Source organism: Hyaena hyaena, unplaced genomic scaffold, assembly GCF_003009895.1.
Source record: "Hyaena hyaena isolate Hyena2069 unplaced genomic scaffold, ASM300989v1 scaffold_376, whole genome shotgun sequence".
Classification (NCBI taxonomy): Eukaryota; Metazoa; Chordata; class Mammalia; order Carnivora; family Hyaenidae; genus Hyaena; species Hyaena hyaena.
Window position 1 is genome coordinate 393582 of NW_024081008.1, and position 17706 is coordinate 411287.

Sequence of the window (17706 nt, forward strand, 5' to 3'; positions counted from 1 at the left end):
TTTTCCTTAATTTGGAGATTCTGTGTTTATATCCAAATTTTCCCATGGCTAGTTTATATATCATTCGTTTAATGAAAACTATACAGATAATAAGATGGCAGAAATAAACACCTCCCAGTAGTGAGTCTGACTTCTGCACATGGGGGCGTTTCTGGTGTAAGCTAAATGCGTTCCCCTAGAAGGCACCTCTGGTGAAGGTGCACTTACCCAGTGGGCAGCATCATGGCTGGAGAGCACTGCCCTCGCCAGCCCTCCAGACGCCCTGCATCAGGCTGCTGGCCATCGTGTGAACCAGCGACCCGAGGGCGTACAGGAGCGAGGCCGCCTCTGTGTGAGAGCACGAATGCTTGACCTGTGTCCCAGATTCCACTTTAATGCCAAATATTTTCCTTTCCAAATGAACAATCAAATAACCTTTATTTTTTCACCTGTAGAAAACAGGTTACAGTTTTCTCATACACTTTATTTCATTCCGTTTTAGAGATGGCATGATTTACGGAAGAAACACAAGCCACAGTCACAGAACTGCCATGATGTGTAAAACTCACCCGAGTCTCAGTTCCATCATCTAGGAAACAGTGATAGCAGGATTATCATGAGTGTTCAGTGAGAGGCCCTTTAAAATATTTAGTTTGGTGTCAGTTACCTAGTCCTTCGATAAGTGGTCACTAGTATTTTATTGATGTTTTAATGGATAATCACAATAATGCAGTGAGGCAAACAGAAAAGTGTCCTCGTTGTAGAGATATGGGAAAGGGACTCAGAAAAATTGCTCAAAGTCACAGAACAAAAATGGAAGCTAGTGTCTTAATGATCCTAATATCTGAGAATTGAATCTACTGGTTTCCAAAACAGTGTTAGAAATTGGAAGTAGGAAAAATCATAGTATGCGAATAGGAAGAAATAAATGCCAATTTCCAGATTTTTGTGTGTGCGCTGGATTGGAAAATGTCATCAAACAACGGGTTTCTTCTGTCCTACAAACACTGTGTGATAGGTTTGTCACAACTGGAAAGGGATAAAAGGGGACTGTTTGAAATTTGCCATTCATAACACGAAGGCATGGCCAAGTGATGAGTCCGTGGCACCATTCCAGTGGAAACAGAAAAGGCTGTAACATACCAATTCTGGCCACGAAATTCAGAAGTTCGGCCATATGGAACAGCAATTAAGGCCCCCCTCTGCCCCAGCCCACGTCCTTAAAGACGAATACAGTTATTTTGAGTCCAAGTGATTGTTACCTATGCCCACTGTGTCTTTCTCGTCTCTAATTACTAGCATCAATAAGAGTATTTTGTGCAGTTGAAATGGTATGCTCTCGTATGAAAGCAGTCTACTGCCCATCTCTGTATGTGTCGCTGTCCATATTCGGTTGCTGGTGTCCCCCCCTCAAAGTGTAGAGTGGATGCACTAACTTGAGTTTTGAGTGGATCGATCCAATGCTCACCGCTTCTTGAAATGCATTAACCTGTGTGTTTTCATGTGTCTTTTCTCTTATAGAAAGCAGAGATTGCGATCGCCCCTCTGACAATCACTTTGGTCCGAGAGGAGGTCATTGACTTCTCTAAGCCCTTCATGAGTTTGGGCATATCTATCATGATCAAAAAGCCTCAGAAATCCAAACCAGGAGTGTTTTCCTTCTTGGACCCTCTGGCCTATGAGATCTGGATGTGCATAGTCTTTGCCTACATTGGTGTCAGCGTGGTCTTATTCCTAGTTAGCAGGTTCAGTCCCTACGAGTGGCACACAGAAGAGCCAGAGGACGGGAAGGAAGGACCCAGCGACCAGCCTCCCAATGAGTTTGGCATCTTTAACAGCCTCTGGTTCTCCCTGGGTGCCTTTATGCAGCAAGGATGTGACATTTCACCCAGGTTAGTCTGAAAACATCAGTTCTTCACCGGTTCCCGGTGATTCTCTGTGTTGTGTAGAACATCTCCTCCATGTTCTTTTCCCGGAGGCAGAACATTACTTGAAACGCAGGAAAAAAAAACTTGGCATTTCCCAAATTAACCTAAGTACATTCATGGCTAGTTTCCCCAACTTGGCACCAAATGTGGACACCTCACCAAGATGAACCTTCCCACTGGAAAAGTAACGTACGCTACCCGTCAGAACTCTCCCAGAGCAGTTCAGTGTTAATTTTTCCTTCTGTGGTGAGACAGATGGAGATGAAAATCTCAACTGGAAGAATGAGAATTCACTTCCATTTTGTCTCCTTTTCAAAATCAAATCGTTTTGTTACTATTGCTGCTGTTGTTGTTGTTGTTTTTTAATTAATTTTGAACTTGATTTGCAGGAGATTTCTGCCGTAGAGTTACCTAAAACCTGAGTCAGTGTAGTGGGTAGCAGGTATATATTGTTCTGCATAACAATACACAAACTAAGCCGTGGGCAAAGTTCAGCAATGTACTGTGTTAGTTTAATAGAGACTTTTTCAATATCTCTGGAGTCATGGCTCACTTCCTTTGGATGTCACTAAGACATTTTCAGTTATGTTTGCCAAAGATGCAGCCAATCTCCCATTATGAGAAAAATACCAAATTTCTTCTGTAGAAAAAATAGCGGAAAGTAGAAGAAGCTAAGAAATGAATTTAAGTAGTGACTTATATCACCATCGCAAATGTATAGATTTTTTTAAAGAAATATATGCTTTCTCAAAAAGAGACATTTTAACCAGAATGCAGTTTGTTTTCCTTAAGACCTAGGAAAACTATAAATGTGTTCTAATTCCAATAACATAGGAATCTGAGTCCATAACTCTGAATTAGTTAAATGAAAAGAAAGCAAAGTAAATCAAATAATGGTTTTGAAAACCAGGATTAAGCAAATGCCAAATTAAAGCCAACAAGTGCTACTAATATAATTATGATTAAGAAATGTCACAGAAAATACGAAAATTTGTTTCTTAAACTAAAAAGTTGTTTATAAACAATTTGTCCCAGGAATTTTAGTAGTTTGATGGTCCCAGTGAATGCTATCAACTATGAAAACGCCCTGGATTTTTTATTCCCATCCTCACTCTTCCTCTGTGTCTCCATCACCCACACATGTCTGATACCAGAGAAAGGATGAGGAAAGAACTTCTTTTCTGGAAGGTTGGCTTCAGGTTTTAATGCCATCATGCTGCCCCTGGACAAGACACATGCTCTGGTCCCGTGTCGGCAGTGGCAGGGGGGACTTTTTTACACAGGTGTGTAACGATACCTTAGGACATAGCCCAGCCTCCACTCAGATCAGAAATGTTCAGAAGTGAGATGATCAGAAAAACTAAAACTGCGGCCCCTCGGAGAGCAGGCTGAGTCATCAGTGGCCCAGCCTGTGGCAGGGGCCACTTTGGCACATGCCCCACCCACCCTGGCAGGGCTCTGACTGAAGGTAATCACAGGTTTTCTCATAAGGGCCCTGACCCGCTTGTGTCAAATCTAAGACCTCTCCCATGTTAAGGTGTGTTGCTGCCACCGGTACCACATGACTGTGTTGTATCTCATGGCCAACAGGCCTCATCCCAATTCCAGGGACACTAAAATGTAAAGAGAGGAGGCATCAACAAATTTAAGCGCATATTCCTTTTCTATACCTGAAGGAAACTCATTAAGTCCCACATTTCTGCCAACTAAACAATAAAAAGGAAACGTTTTCCATATTGTCAGTGGAACTTATAGATTCAGTATACCGTCAAGGGCATCAGGTTATACAGAAGGCTAAAATCATTCTTGAGTAGACAGAAAATAAAACAATATTTGCAGTTGTTGTTTTCAACATACATTGTGAATCGATGGCATTTCTTTTTTCTCTCTGTTGGTTAGAGAAAGGAAAATGTGCATTATCTTGTCCATGTTCAGATCCCTCTCAGGTCGGATTGTCGGAGGTGTCTGGTGGTTCTTTACACTCATCATTATATCATCTTACACCGCTAACCTCGCTGCTTTCCTGACGGTGGAGCGAATGGTCTCCCCCATAGAAAGTGCAGAAGACCTGGCCAAGCAAACAGAAATTGCCTATGGAACATTGGATTCAGGGTCAACAAAAGAATTCTTCAGAGTAAGTTAAGGGGAAAACTAACTGTGAAGTGTTCCTAATTTTGAAGTTCAGGCCATTTTTGCCAACAATCATTTTATGGGCTCTAGCTATTGTAGGTTTTATACGTACAATAATAACCTCTATGTTTAATGCTAGTACTTCTACTTGGATTTTATACTCACTTTAATTTGCAAAAGCTAATCGATTTATTCACATTGCAAGAAAGACCAAAGGAAAAGTAACAACAAAAAGGTAATTTAAACAACTTTAGAATGTAACTTATCCAAATGTTGATTATTATTCCAATGTTGATAATGCTATGATGATTCTGCATCTGGGAAGATTGAATATATGTATGTTTTGGGGTTAAGAGCATAAAAATGAAAGCAAGATTTTTTAATTTTTTTTAAGAATACATTTAACATGCTGCCTTTGAAACCCTAAACTGCAAGTTATACTACCTTCTATGAGGTATATGTAGTCTATATTCTGTAACAGTGGATTTCAAAGCAATATATTTGCTTCCTCACAAGATAATGGTAAGAGAACTGTTATGTTCTGGACATCTTTGTAGGACTTGGTATGTGCTGATTTCTCTGCTTTGCAGATAAAATTGTTCAAACTGATAGAAATTTACATATGGATGTGACCCCTTTTGTTTGGCAGGTATTGGGGGGGTTGTGTCTGTATTTTTAGTTGTTTGTTCCATTGTGAGGATGAATTTTTGATCAGTGAAACTCTCTTATTCGGCTTCTACTAAAATCCAGAGATATGTACTTGGTAATGTCTGGTCAGAGGTGAGAATTCATTTTGTGACTTCAGAACTAAATCACTAAAAGGTAGTCAGAGTGACATTTTCTCAAGTATTTTCCTAAGAGTAATGAGGACATTTTATGTTTAATTTCAATTTCAGGATAGGTTTCCTTGTTTTCTAAGGTTTTATTTAAGAATAATGATAGCCTTTTATTTAAAGTAAGCTCCTGCTTACATATATAGTACTGGAAGATTGCATTGTCATTTTAAATGTATATGCTTATCATTTTCCCACTCAGCATGAAAATTAAAAGCAACAAAATGTCCTATTCCTTAAGGCAGTCTCAACTTTCATGTACTTGGGGTTCGGTAAGAGAACTCTCTTTTTTTTAAAGATCTGATTGTGTTATCCTTATATACTACAGATTTTTATATAATACTAAATTAAAACAAGACACACAAAAATTCTGCCAAATGCATCATTGGGCGGTGTTTAAAAAAGAAACCAGGCAATGAACAATGTCTTTGTCAACAATCTGGAGCATTGCTAAAGATATAATGAAAATTTTATGTTAATGATAAAGTATTTGTAGATTTTTCTAAAACTGTAAATAATAGTCATAACAATAGATTTCATTAACATTGTTCTATGGATACACTTAACTAAGCAAATTTTTTAAATTTACTGAGTACATCCCAGTCTTTAAAATTCACTCATTTGGGGCGCCTGGGTGGCTTAGTCGGTTAAGCGTCCGACTTTCGCTTAGGTCATGATCTCGCGGTTCGTGGGTTCGAGCCCCGCGTCGGGCTCTGTGCTGACTGCCAGCTCAGAGCCTGGAGCCTGTTTCAGTCTGTGACTCCCTCTCTCTCTGACCCTCCCCTGCTCACGCTGTCTCTCTCTCTCTCCTAGAAATAAATAAAAACATTAAAAAAAAAAAGTTATAAAATTCACTCATAGAAACATACCACTCTAACACATTTTATCATAATTTAAGTACCTTGCTGGAAATCTCTTTTGTAACTGCTTCCACCAAGAGTAAGTCGGTAAAATTCAGTAACTGCCCAGGAACCATTACGCATAATCATCAAAATACAGTACAAGTTTGTGCTATCACTTGCATTTTCCTGAAAAAATGGTGACTGATTTTCATGGAAATAAGGCACATATTTGCAGGCTCATTACCCTGCCTTGAGTGATAAAGGGAGAAAGAAATGTCATGTTGATTCCCTGAAAATTTTTCAAAAATAACTCACCGTAAAGCTCTCTGACATCAAGCACAGTGGAAATGTTTATTTCTAATCTTTATAGAATTTTTGAAAGTGTCCCAAATTCTGAAAACTGGTGAGGTAGATAAGGGAATATGTTGATAAGAAGCACAGGACTAAAGGAAGCTGTTTGCCGGGATTTACAGAGCCCGTCACACGGGCTACGCAGTCACCGTGCCCCGTTTCCTCTCTCTCCCACCCCACTTCAGCTTCAAAACTGAAGTTTTTTTAGAACATAGGTATTTATTGTTGCAGAACAGTCTGAATCCTAATGGAAGAAGAGAAAGTAATTCCCTGGCCGCACCCTTTCAGAAATGCATAAACTTGGGTTCTCTGATAAAAATCAAATTCATTTCCTACCCTGTGTTCTCCCTCCTCTCCCACAGATGATGACCCGGTTTAAATAAACCATTTTGTGTGACGGGTCGAGGAGACAGACTGTGAAGGGTATTTTCGTACTTGTCAAAAATGTTTCCTCACGGGAAACCAGTAACGGTACATCCATCAGCTCCGCAGAACTGCCAGGGGCGGTGACTATGCTCGGGGCTGCAGAGCAGGTTGCAGTTACAATCAGCTGCGGGAGGAACCGGGCCGCGGGGGAGAAGCACGTCGGGGCTCACCTGTCGCCCTGGGTGCGCCCCGTTCCGGAGCCTGGTAGTGCGTTTCGTGTCCGCGCACCTTGTTCAGCATGAACGTACAGGCGTTTAAACAGAGTTCGTGTTTGTCACTTACTGACAGCCTTGCTCGCTAGGTACTGAGACATTATCACGCACCTGATTCCCACGCGAGGCTTTTTTATTTCCGTGCAGACTTCCCACTGTGGCTGTTTGAGTCCTCAGGGAAACCACGAAAGCGTCAATGGGGTGGATTGCTACCTCAGGGCTTCTAAGAATATCAGAGCTTGTGAACATCAGCCTTGCTGCATAAGCGTCTAGAAGCGGGAAATAATTCACCTGACAACAATGTAAATACTGACTAGAACGCATGACGTGTGCACATATCTTCTCTTAAAAACAGGAATGGCAGAATACTTACTTTTTGAGAAATGAAAAGGACAGCACACTTTTAAAACTCCAAGAATTACTTTAACTAGTAAAATAGTGCTTTAAATCAGTGAGCCTCCTATTCATTGAGCTTCAAAAAAAAAAACAAATAATTCTGAGATTATTTTTCTAATCTCAAGCAAAAAATGACTTTTATATTATCTTTCCTTGTTACCTTGAGCGTATTCACCCTCCAAACCTAATCTTTAAGAAGATGTTTTACAGTTGAAGGTTTTAGGGACTTAAAATCCCATTATCACTGTGTTTATGAGTTCGCTGGGTCTGCAGAAATTCCCTTTTAGCCTGTCTCATCAATTTATAAAGGTTTGCTTGCCCTCACTCCGTAGCAGACACCTCCTGCGGTCACAGATAAGGCATGGGGATATTCTTCCCGTCTTTCCCTTCTTGAATGCCCCAGCAGCCCCTTCACCGTGTGGATGTGATCTTATCTATGCCACGTGCCTTTAAATCTGAATCAGAATTTGTAAACATTGACAGAGTGACACACAGTATAATTTTTTCCCCAAAAAGAGTTGCTTCATTATTCGTCTAATTTTCCAGCGGGTTGCTGGATTTTTACAGTCTGTTGTACATACAGTCTGCTAAGTTTGGCTCAACCGCACTATGGACTCCTCTTTCTTCTGGATTTGAAAGAAATAAATTTCACTTCCTTTGCGCTTAAGGTATATGTAATTCAATATATTTAAACAAATGCAGCAGTAATTTTCCTCACATGAATATTAGCCAAGTGGACTTCTAAAAAATATCAGTGGCCTAAAGATACCTTATTCCTTTAAAACAGCATGAGCAGGGGAGGGTCAGAGAAAGAGGGAGACACAGAATCTGAAGATGGGCTCCAGGCTCTGAACTGTCAGCACAGAGCCCCACGCGGGGCTCGAACCCACGAACCGTGAGACCGTGACCTGAGTCGAAGTCAGACGCTCAAGTAACTGGGCCACCCAGGTGCCCCTAAAACCAAAACTTTAAATCCGACTTTTATCACTATTTTTCTCTGTCGACCTGAATCATATGATTTTGCTCCAAACACATGTCTTAAGTTTGCTCTTCAGGATATTTGATAACTGAGGATCTGTTATTTATTTATTAGAGTCTATGTTCTGATAAAGGAAGGTCAACGTAAAATGAATATACATGGTAACCAGGATTTGCTCTCATGCTCAGACTTCAGTCTGAATGAAGTCTCCATTAATTTTTATTTGGATCCAGATACAAAATTTCAGCACCTTGTTGTTGAACAAACACTTGTACCAGAAAACTCTAAGTATCATTATATTTTCAAACATCAAACAAAAAGCAGGTTTTTCTGACTCATTAAATATATCCCTTGGGGACGTTTGAGTTCATGTGGGGAAATTTTCACATTTGAAATGTCTATGTGGATAAAGATCTAGCATGAATGCAGATGCCAGCACAAGGATTTAGGTGAATTAAGTAGTAGAGAAATTTAGATGGAGCCCAAATGGACAAAAGTAAACTTCTTGGCTAAAGTCAGGGTATTAGAAAGACTAACTCCCCAAAATATATAATAGGAAACCAGGAATCACTTTCTTTATTTTTCAGTTTTTCTGACTTTTTACTTGAAATTTATTTTTATTTTTGGAAGTATCGTTGACATACAATGTTATTTTAGTTTCTGGTGTACAATATATTGGCTCAGCAATTCCATTCATTACTCAGTACTCATCGTAACAAGTGGACTCGACATCCGTCAGCAGACGTGTTCTGTATCCCTGTGTGGTACTTTTCATCCTCATGATATTTCTAACTCGAGGTTTGTACCTGCAGAGAGAGAAGGAATCACTTCTCTTTAAGTTTCATGTATGTTCTACTTGGAGATTCTCTTAGAAAAAGTCTGAAACTGTTTGGTGGACCTAGAGTTTGACCCCCGTGCCGGGGCCGTTGGTTTATGCACCACCGCTGTGCCCTCTCTTCCTGTAGCCCCTCGGCTGCTGACGTGGCCCAGAGCCCTCTTCCTATTCGGCTTCAAGTGCTTCACGTTTACTACTCGGAAGCATGAGAAAAGACAAAACTGACAACATAATAACACTCCTTACCTGCTACAGTTCAAGTGCAGGATTAAAAGGAATTTTACAGAGCTGACCTCAGGTCTAATCTGGCCCTTTTCAGGTTTACCATGTGATAGGAAATATGATTTTAAATGTTTAACTCTCTTTATGGTTTTCTACATTTAAAAATAAAAATAATAGTGCATTGTTCTTTAATCGCTTGAGGAGGGTAATTGTGTATGACAGGCGGGCCCTGCCTCTGCAGGTTTCACTTCTCAATGTCTGCCTCTTCAGTGATTTCCTAAAGTAGGTGTAACAGGCAGTTTGTTCGCTGGAGAAGAAAGTGCCAGGAGGCCGAGGTTGGAGTTACAGGAGAAGGGAAAGAAAGGTACTTAGGAGGGCTTTCTCCCTGTCTGCGTTCCTCCACATTAACGTGTTGTTCCCTTCTTTCCTGTATTTAATTTTATTTTAATTTCCTCCAGAGATCAAAAATAGCAGTGTATGAAAAGATGTGGACCTACATGCGATCGGCAGAGCCGTCAGTGTTCACCAGGACCACAGCTGAGGGAGTAGCTCGTGTCCGCAAATCCAAGGGCAAATTCGCCTTCCTCCTGGAGTCCACTATGAACGAGTACATTGAGCAGCGAAAGCCGTGTGACACAATGAAAGTGGGAGGAAATCTGGATTCGAAAGGCTATGGCGTAGCCACGCCCAAGGGCTCCTCATTAAGGTGGGTGGAATAGTATAACAATAGAGCACGTGTTGTTATAGTATTCCACCCTCCCTGATGTCCCCGGCAGATCGTGTGGTTTTGTGTGTGAACGTGGTATGTCCGTCCGTTTGCTTTTCCTCCATTCCATATCTTTTGATCAACAGTCAGGTAAATTTTTTTTTACTTTTGGGATAATGAATCATGGTTGACAGGGACATCTTTTAAGGCCATATAAAAACCAAACTGGTTGAACACTAGCTGCCTCCAGTGGGCCGAAAACGTGGGTGGCCGCACTTCTGTGTCGCATCAGCTTTGCTGGGTCACTAAAATCTGCGCTCTCATTTTGTCAGTTAATAATTCTCCATTTTCTCATTATTTTTCCAAACCCTGCCTGCCCACTAGTTGCCGAGTAAGGAAAAAAACAGCCTCTTCCTAACACAAACCACTTTTTTTTTTTTTTTCCATTTCACTGTTTCATTTATTACGGCATCATTCTCTTTTAGATTCCCGTGAGGGTGTATGGGTGCTAACTCGGTAGCCACAACCGTTACAGACGCAGTCACCATCCGCGGGGAGACTAGGCTCTGACACTGTGGTGCTTACTCCAGTCTCACTCCCGCCCGTTGCCGAGGGAGTATGGCTCAAGTAAGATCCATAAAATCAGACCCGATGACCGTCTAGAATTCCCCCAGAGGCCCCTGCACTGTGATTCATGATCAAGGCATCACCCGTGTGGGTTAATGGCTATGGTGTTAACCCACACGTGTTAAAGATGAGGCTCCTTGTGAAGGAGACGTTGGTAAGATCTGCCCTCTGTGCCCTTTTGGTCCTGGACGTAGAGGATTCACGTGTTTATGCCCCGGAGGCACAATTCCCTCTTTTCCTTAAGCGATAAAGGCTGCTGTTGAATCGTTGGGGCTAGAGCAAAGCCCGAGTCCGAAGTGACAACTGACCGATTACTCTGGTCTCAGTGCTGCTTAGGAGGGATTCGTACAAAGCACAGATTCAAGAAGAAGTCAGAATCTTTGCTAAAGGACTTAACCACGAACCTGATGTTGAGAAAGGATGTCTCTGGTAAGCCTTTGAAACACAAAAATAATGAGACCTGAGCCCAGTAGGAATGAAAACAATATAAAAATTACATGATTGTTTTCACTGATTTGAAAAGGGAACCAGCGTGCTCTGGATGTGTGTCTTGGGCGGGCGGGTGGGGGTAACACAGAACAAGGAAACAAATACCAGTCCTGGGAAGGTCGTATTAACCAGTATTTTGTGTTTGCAAGCAGCACTGTGATGATTAGCGAGGGCTTTTACAGGGTGTCCAAGGGACAGGTCTCAAAGCAGAGAGAAGAGAAGCTAGCCGGAGACAGATTTGGGTGTGGACTTTGGCAATTCTGAAGTCAGGCTCATTTGAACATCCCTCCCTCCTGAAACCGGAGAAATGTTTAGGGAGAAAGCCAAACAAATAAATGACCCATGATCAAATTCTATCCCAAAATATTTCAACCACTCAGAAACTTAAAGAGGCAACAGGGCGTTCGGTCTTGGAGGGTATATTTTGTATGTTGCAATGTGAGAAATAGGTAACAGCAGGGAAGCCAAATAGCAAATAAATCTCTACTGAAGTGGTAGCTCTCAGAGCACCTTAGTGTAACTAATGTACGAGGAATAGAAGGGGAGACGGCACTGGTGGCTGAGGCGTACATCAGTGTTCAGACGACTGATTACATTCACTGGGTGTCGCTTTTTCTTAATTAATTCTCTGTGGGTGTAGCTGCCTTGTCCTCTGTCTTGTGTCTCCTGATAAAGTCAAGTTCCAGGGACTGCATTTGGCCCTCAGATACGGGTGCGTCTGCCTCCCATTGATGGCAAGAGAGAGTTCCCTCTTAAATGTGCCACTTTGTCAAATCCACACTACGGGGATTGTCTGGGGACGAGCTCAAGGGCTTCATCTGTCTGGAACTGTATAATCATCAGCTCTTGGCTTCCCCCTCCTTTCCTGTCCTTCCCTGGATCTTGTTAATGAGTCAATTGTTAGACCCCGCTTCCTGGATGGAGAGTTTCTTTCTGTGCTTTGTTTTGTCCCCGCCACAATTTCCTGAGCAAGCTGGCCCCTGCATGCCAAAACCACGGGCGTTCTCTCCTGTCTTGGCAAACACTGGAAGGGCACTGAGGGCTAAGCAGCGTGCACCTTACCCCTACCTCCTCACTTCCCCACCCCCAGCCCCGCTACATGGTGGGGAGGGGGAGAGAGAGGGGTTCATTAGTCTTAAATTCTCATTCTTATCCCATTAGGATCCTTCTGTTTGAACAGAGGCAAACTAATATAGAGATGGCCTAATAGTCACCCTCTGCTTGAAAGATGTAGTTTGTAGAAGCAAATCCAAAAACTCTGAATGTATCACAGCAGGATCCAGAAGGCACACCTGTTTTGAGAGTGTCTTCGAAAACTTTCTTCCTTATTTGTTCAGTAGAGACTGTTTTCCGATGGTTCTATCTTTTTTTTTTTTTCACTAAGTCTTTAGGTTAATACTTCTCGATATAGTGAGACTTGTCTGTTTCATTATCATTAGTTACGACTTTCACAAACTCAGCTGTTTTGATTCGTTGGGCAATGTGAGACTTTAAGAACAGGGAAACTGTAGCCTTCTGTGTCCGCAGAACGCAGGCGGACGGCTGGCAGTCTTATGTTGGGAGTCTCACATTTCCACACCTCCTGTTTGGTCCCAATACCTCAGAATAAATGTCACAGAAAAGAGGAAGAGTGTCGTATAGAATCAGGATGGAAAGCCAAGAATTGGATCTTTAAAGTAGACTTTACAACAGATGCAGTCGGGATCCTTACAGAGACTGCTTCTATGACTGGGACAGAAAATAACTTCAATAGGGATGAGCAGCGCCCATCGTGACGCTAGAGAATAACACGCCGAGCTCCTCTTTGTTCAGAGACACTTTACTTCAGACTCTGTTTACTAGCTTTATAGATAGCTTTCCGTTACAGAAGGCCAGTAGCTATGCCCAGAGATTGTTGGGATTATTGGACTTAGACACAGATTCGTCGAGTTTTAGGTCCTAGGAGGCTGCTAGGGTTACTGACGCCGTTGAACGTGGCATCTGTAGATCCTACTGTAATAAAAGGAAGCAGTTGCAGTGAGTGCGCCTATGAAGTAGAAATACCAACCAGTGGAAGAACCTAAATCTTACTGGCATAGTATTTATTTTCCAAAGTCATCTTCTAAAGAAGACTTTCAGTTCTCATTGTGAGAGAAGAGGCTAAAACCTCCTCTTGTATCTTACCGGCCATCCACCCCCACCCCCATCCCACCCCCTGATACTTCTCTTGAGTCTTCTTTTCGCGTGAACAGTGATACTTACACTACTATCAACATCCTGGTCTTCCTTCTCATTCCCTCTCCAGTACCTTTGGCAACCGAAAACAATTGTGAAATTCTCTGGCTGAGAAATTTTTAAAGGTTGTCTTAAAAGACACGCTCTGGGCAGCACTGCAGTGGAATCTAGAGTTTAGATGAAAGAGGTAGTGTGTTTACTTTGACTTTACCATCAATACGATCAGCTTTACCGTACAGCAGATACCTGCATCCTTTTTATTTATTGCATAGTAAAGTTACAAACTTTACTACCAAAATACTGTCTTTATGATTGTATCTGTATTACACTAGTTGCTATACTCTCGACTTTACTGTGCAGTAAGTAAAACTGATAAATGTTATTAAGAGCAAATCTTAACTTAGTTAATGCCGATTTACTGGCTACTAAAGAGCTGTTACATGAGAATACCCCTTCTAAAGATACGCATGGTATCTAGTATCTGTGAGCACCTCTAGGGAGCGCAGCAATGAATCATATCTGAAGACTGCCCCTGGCCTCTGGAAGAAGTTACATACTTGACCCTGATGTTTGAAGCCAAGGAAAAAAAACAAAAAACAAAAACAAAAACCTTAGTCTCCTATCTTTTATTATTCAGCATTGATAATTCTCATTCAAATTCTACCTTCCATAGAAATGTTGGCAAAGCTATGTCCAAAATAAGATAAATGCTCTCTCACCCCCACCCCCACCCCCAGTTTCCAAAGAAAGCAGTTCCAAAGAACTTGATCAGTAATCGAAACCTGGAAAACCAGGAGGCTCGGTTGGACTTGCTGACGTCCGATCGCAGGAACCCATGGCAACAGGAGCACAGGCTGTGAAGCGAGGCGCCGGGTGCTTAGTTTACAACAGGCAGCTTGGCCGGGGCGGTGGCGGGCGGAGGCAGGGGCAAGAGCTAAGAACAGCACCTTTCTTTGGACTTTTCCTTTCAGTATTTAACACCCTCACCAGCCTCCCCGACAGTGGGCCCAAGTCGAGCTCTCTATCAGGGCTGGTAGAGTTCTCTGTAGGCCAAATTGTTTCTTCCACTTTGGAGGGTTCTTTAGGGCAGATGTATTAAATTTCGTATTCAAATCCACGTGTAAAACAGCTATTATCCCTAAGGAACCACTTTCTTATGTAAGATTGATGATACGTGTTTATTCATCAGGTCAAGTCGACTTAGAAGCTTTAGAAACAAGGGGCTTACAGGATGTTGTGCGTGAAAATAAAGTTGATGTCTGTTTTTGGTGTTAGTAACAAGTCAACCATTAGCACTTAATGTGGACATTAGAAAACCTTAAAAGTACAGGAAGTTAGAGCTGAGAGCAGCACTCGGCCTTGAGTGAATAAACTTTTCACTTGTTTTCCAGAAATGAGTTGCAGCAGATTGATAGACGGTTTTGTTTTTTAATTTTAACTATTACGGAAGGAGATGTTTCTGTTTATGAATACCCTTCATTTTTCTTGGTGTCATATTAAAAGATGCTGTAGGTAGCTTAGTTTGGGGGATCCCATCATGATTTGGAACACAGCCTGTTGCAGCAGGGATTAGAACACGCACACACACAGATCACGCGCGCGCGCGCGCACACACACACGTATGAGCACACAGACCCCTGGTTGTGATCTGCGTAATCACTTACCCAGTTTGCTACGAGATGCTGGTTTTTATTGTGAGGACCAAGTATTTTGCTCTCACCTACTAAGATATGCACGGTAAACCTATCAGTGCTGCATGCCCCCAACCCAGAGAAATCATGCCCTTTAGGATCCGTAGACCCTCTCCTTCCTCCCTCTCTAGGTGGGGAGTCCTGAAGGAAACAAAACTTTCCACTGTCATTTGAAATTCTACACTTTTGATTCTTGCCTACAATTAAGAGATGATTCAAATTATAGCTGCCCAGGGAAAAGGAAAAAAATGTCGCATTTGTCTGCGTTTCTTAAAGATTCAGCAGGCATTATACATTTTTGCCATTCTTCCCACTGTTAAAAACAGCCAGTGATAATGATTTGCCTACATGTATTTGCCAGTTCATTCAGCAGATGGTCACTGGGTTCCAACTGAGCATTTGCCAGCTGGTTTTCAAGTTGTTCACTTTGTGTTCCTCGCTGTGGCTGCAGTAGGTAACAGCACGTTGCAAAGTTTCTAAATTCAGTGTTTCGCTGTGCACTCCCACTCCCCGTTACACTTAGAAGCCAAACTTTAGTAACTTGCCTCAGAACTTGGGTAATTTGTGGTCATTTTAGTTTCTACCACTTCAAAGAGGATGACAGTTAACGAGATAAAAATGCCATAAGAGAGGCTCAACAGTTCAAGCGTTCACAGCCTGATCTCTGGAGACCGGAGACTGGACATCATTTCTCACAGTATTACAAACAGTGGCGTATTTAAGTGTTTTCCTCTTGGTTTGTGTCTCGTAGCCACACAGGTTCCACATTACGTCTTTATACAGAATGGTTCCCAGAAACAATGGCAGCGCTAGGACTCAGGCTAAAAGGGGGACACAGACCCACCAAGTGCATGAGGGTGCCCCGTTCTGGGCCCGTTCTGGGCCACTGGCTGGAAGCCCATGTGTGGGGTCTCCAGAGCCAAAGCTAAAAATCCCAGGTCTGGAGAAAAGACATGCCACCTGGGGGCATTGGCTATGCCAAGATCTAGAAAGAGGCCCAACCAAGATACCTTAGTAAGGAGGCTGAGGCCAAGTAGTCAAAGCAATTCAAAACAGCCTTCAACACAGAAGCACTGGGTTTGAGAACGGGAGGGAAGGGAGACTTCGGGACGCAGGAATTCTGGAGCTGGGAAGACCGTGAGAGCAGCTTCGGGCGTCCCCGGTACCGAGGCACGTGTCGGGCGGCTCGGTGCACGGACCTGCTGCCCGCACTACACGTCGAGGCCACAGGACAAACGCCCCACAGCAGAAAAATGGCCCGAGTGACACTTGTCTCTCCTGTGCACACTGCAGCTTCTGCCCATAGCTACAAAGCCACCCTTTGGCCCTGTCTGTCCGCTGTTGTCAATGAAAATGTGTCCAATTACTGGTTCTTCCTGTAAGACCTCAGGCTGTAGGACCGTGAGTTCTGTAGATAGTAAACGCCCTTGACGTTTACAGAGTAGGACCAGCTGTTAATTTATTCTCAGGACAGCAGCAAGATTAAGTGACAGAGTTGTTTTTCATTATTATTGTTTTTTGCTTTCCGTGCGCTGTTTGTGTAGGATTCTCTTCTCCAGGCTTACCTTCCTGCAGGGCAGGGTGCAAGACGTCCGCAGAGGCTGCCGCAGAGCAGGGGCCATGGAAGTTCTCAGGGAGAGCACAGCTCCCAGGCAGAGAAGGGAGCACTGTGGCCGTGCTGTAGTACATTCCTGCCCTTCCTGTCCCAAGTCCCTCGTACCTGAGGGCGGGGGGCTGTGGAAGAGAGGGGAGAGCTTACAGTAATGAGACCTGTAAAGAGCATCGTAGACATGCAGCGCCACACACACACACAGGACCTTGCAGGGAAAATGGTAATCCGATTGACCATACAACTCCAGAATACCTATAATAAACCAAAAATAGAGCTCACTTTATTGTGGAGATGTAACGTACTCCTAAATGGAGAGTTCCATACAGTGCTGTTTTAACGAAGTTTTATACTAATGATAAACATCCACTTAGTACATCTTCAGTAAATAATGGTTTTCCGTAAAAACGAAAATGCACCCATAGCGTATGGGAGAGCAGGCATCCACAACTTGACATGTTAGTATTTTCCTTTGGTTTCTGAAGACAGTATCAGCCAAGATGGGATGGCTTTACGATTCATACTTAAGAAGGGGGAGATAAAGTAGCTTAGCAGTCATTTGGAATGAGCTGGAAAATAGTAAAGACCTTGGTTTAGAATTGTCTTCTGTTTTAATTTAGCTAGGAATAAGAAACTGTAGCTCATTTCTTTTGATGTTTGTCCCCCTCCCCCAATTCAGTCTTATATTCTTGTTTTCAGAATGAAATAACATCCACTTGAGATAACTTTGCTACAAACACCATACACATCTGGCAACACCTGAATAGAAAATCACTATTTTACTGTGCACACCACCTAGCCCTGGCCCTAGGCTTTCTCAGGAACAACACTGTATTCGTTATAAGAATATTTGTAAATAATAATCATACTAACAGAAGTTAGAAATACTGTGTCCATATTGTTTACCCCCCTTAATATCAGAAAAATCTATTTGATGAATGAAAGTAGTTTATTTTAAATGGATAGATTACATACTCTCTGAAAACCTAAAAAATCATTGTTTAGACTTATCCACAGAATGAGGTATACTTTTTATTTTTTTCATGTTTTAAAGTTTATTTATTTTGAGAGAGAGACAGAGAGAGTGAGCAGGGAAGGGGAAGAGGGAGAGAGAGACAGAGAAATCCCAAGCAGGCCCCGTGCTGGGAGCACGGAGACTGATGTGGGGCTCAAAGCTAAAGAACCATGAGATCATGACGTGAGCCGAAACCAAAAGTCGGACGCTTAACCGACTGAG

General features: G+C 42.5%; 1 protein-coding gene across 1 annotated transcript in view; it reads left to right on the plus strand.

Moving 5' to 3' along the window:
* GRIA4 (glutamate ionotropic receptor AMPA type subunit 4) overlaps nucleotides 1-17706 on the plus strand; it is a 244568-nt gene that overhangs the window by 194797 nt on the left and 32065 nt on the right. Inside the window, exons 10-12 of the mRNA XM_039250622.1 lie at nucleotides 1501-1871; nucleotides 3843-4041; nucleotides 9592-9839. Of these exons, the coding sequence (XP_039106553.1) occupies nucleotides 1501-1871; nucleotides 3843-4041; nucleotides 9592-9839 (818 nt within the window). The remainder of the gene's footprint in view (nucleotides 1-1500; nucleotides 1872-3842; nucleotides 4042-9591; nucleotides 9840-17706) is intronic.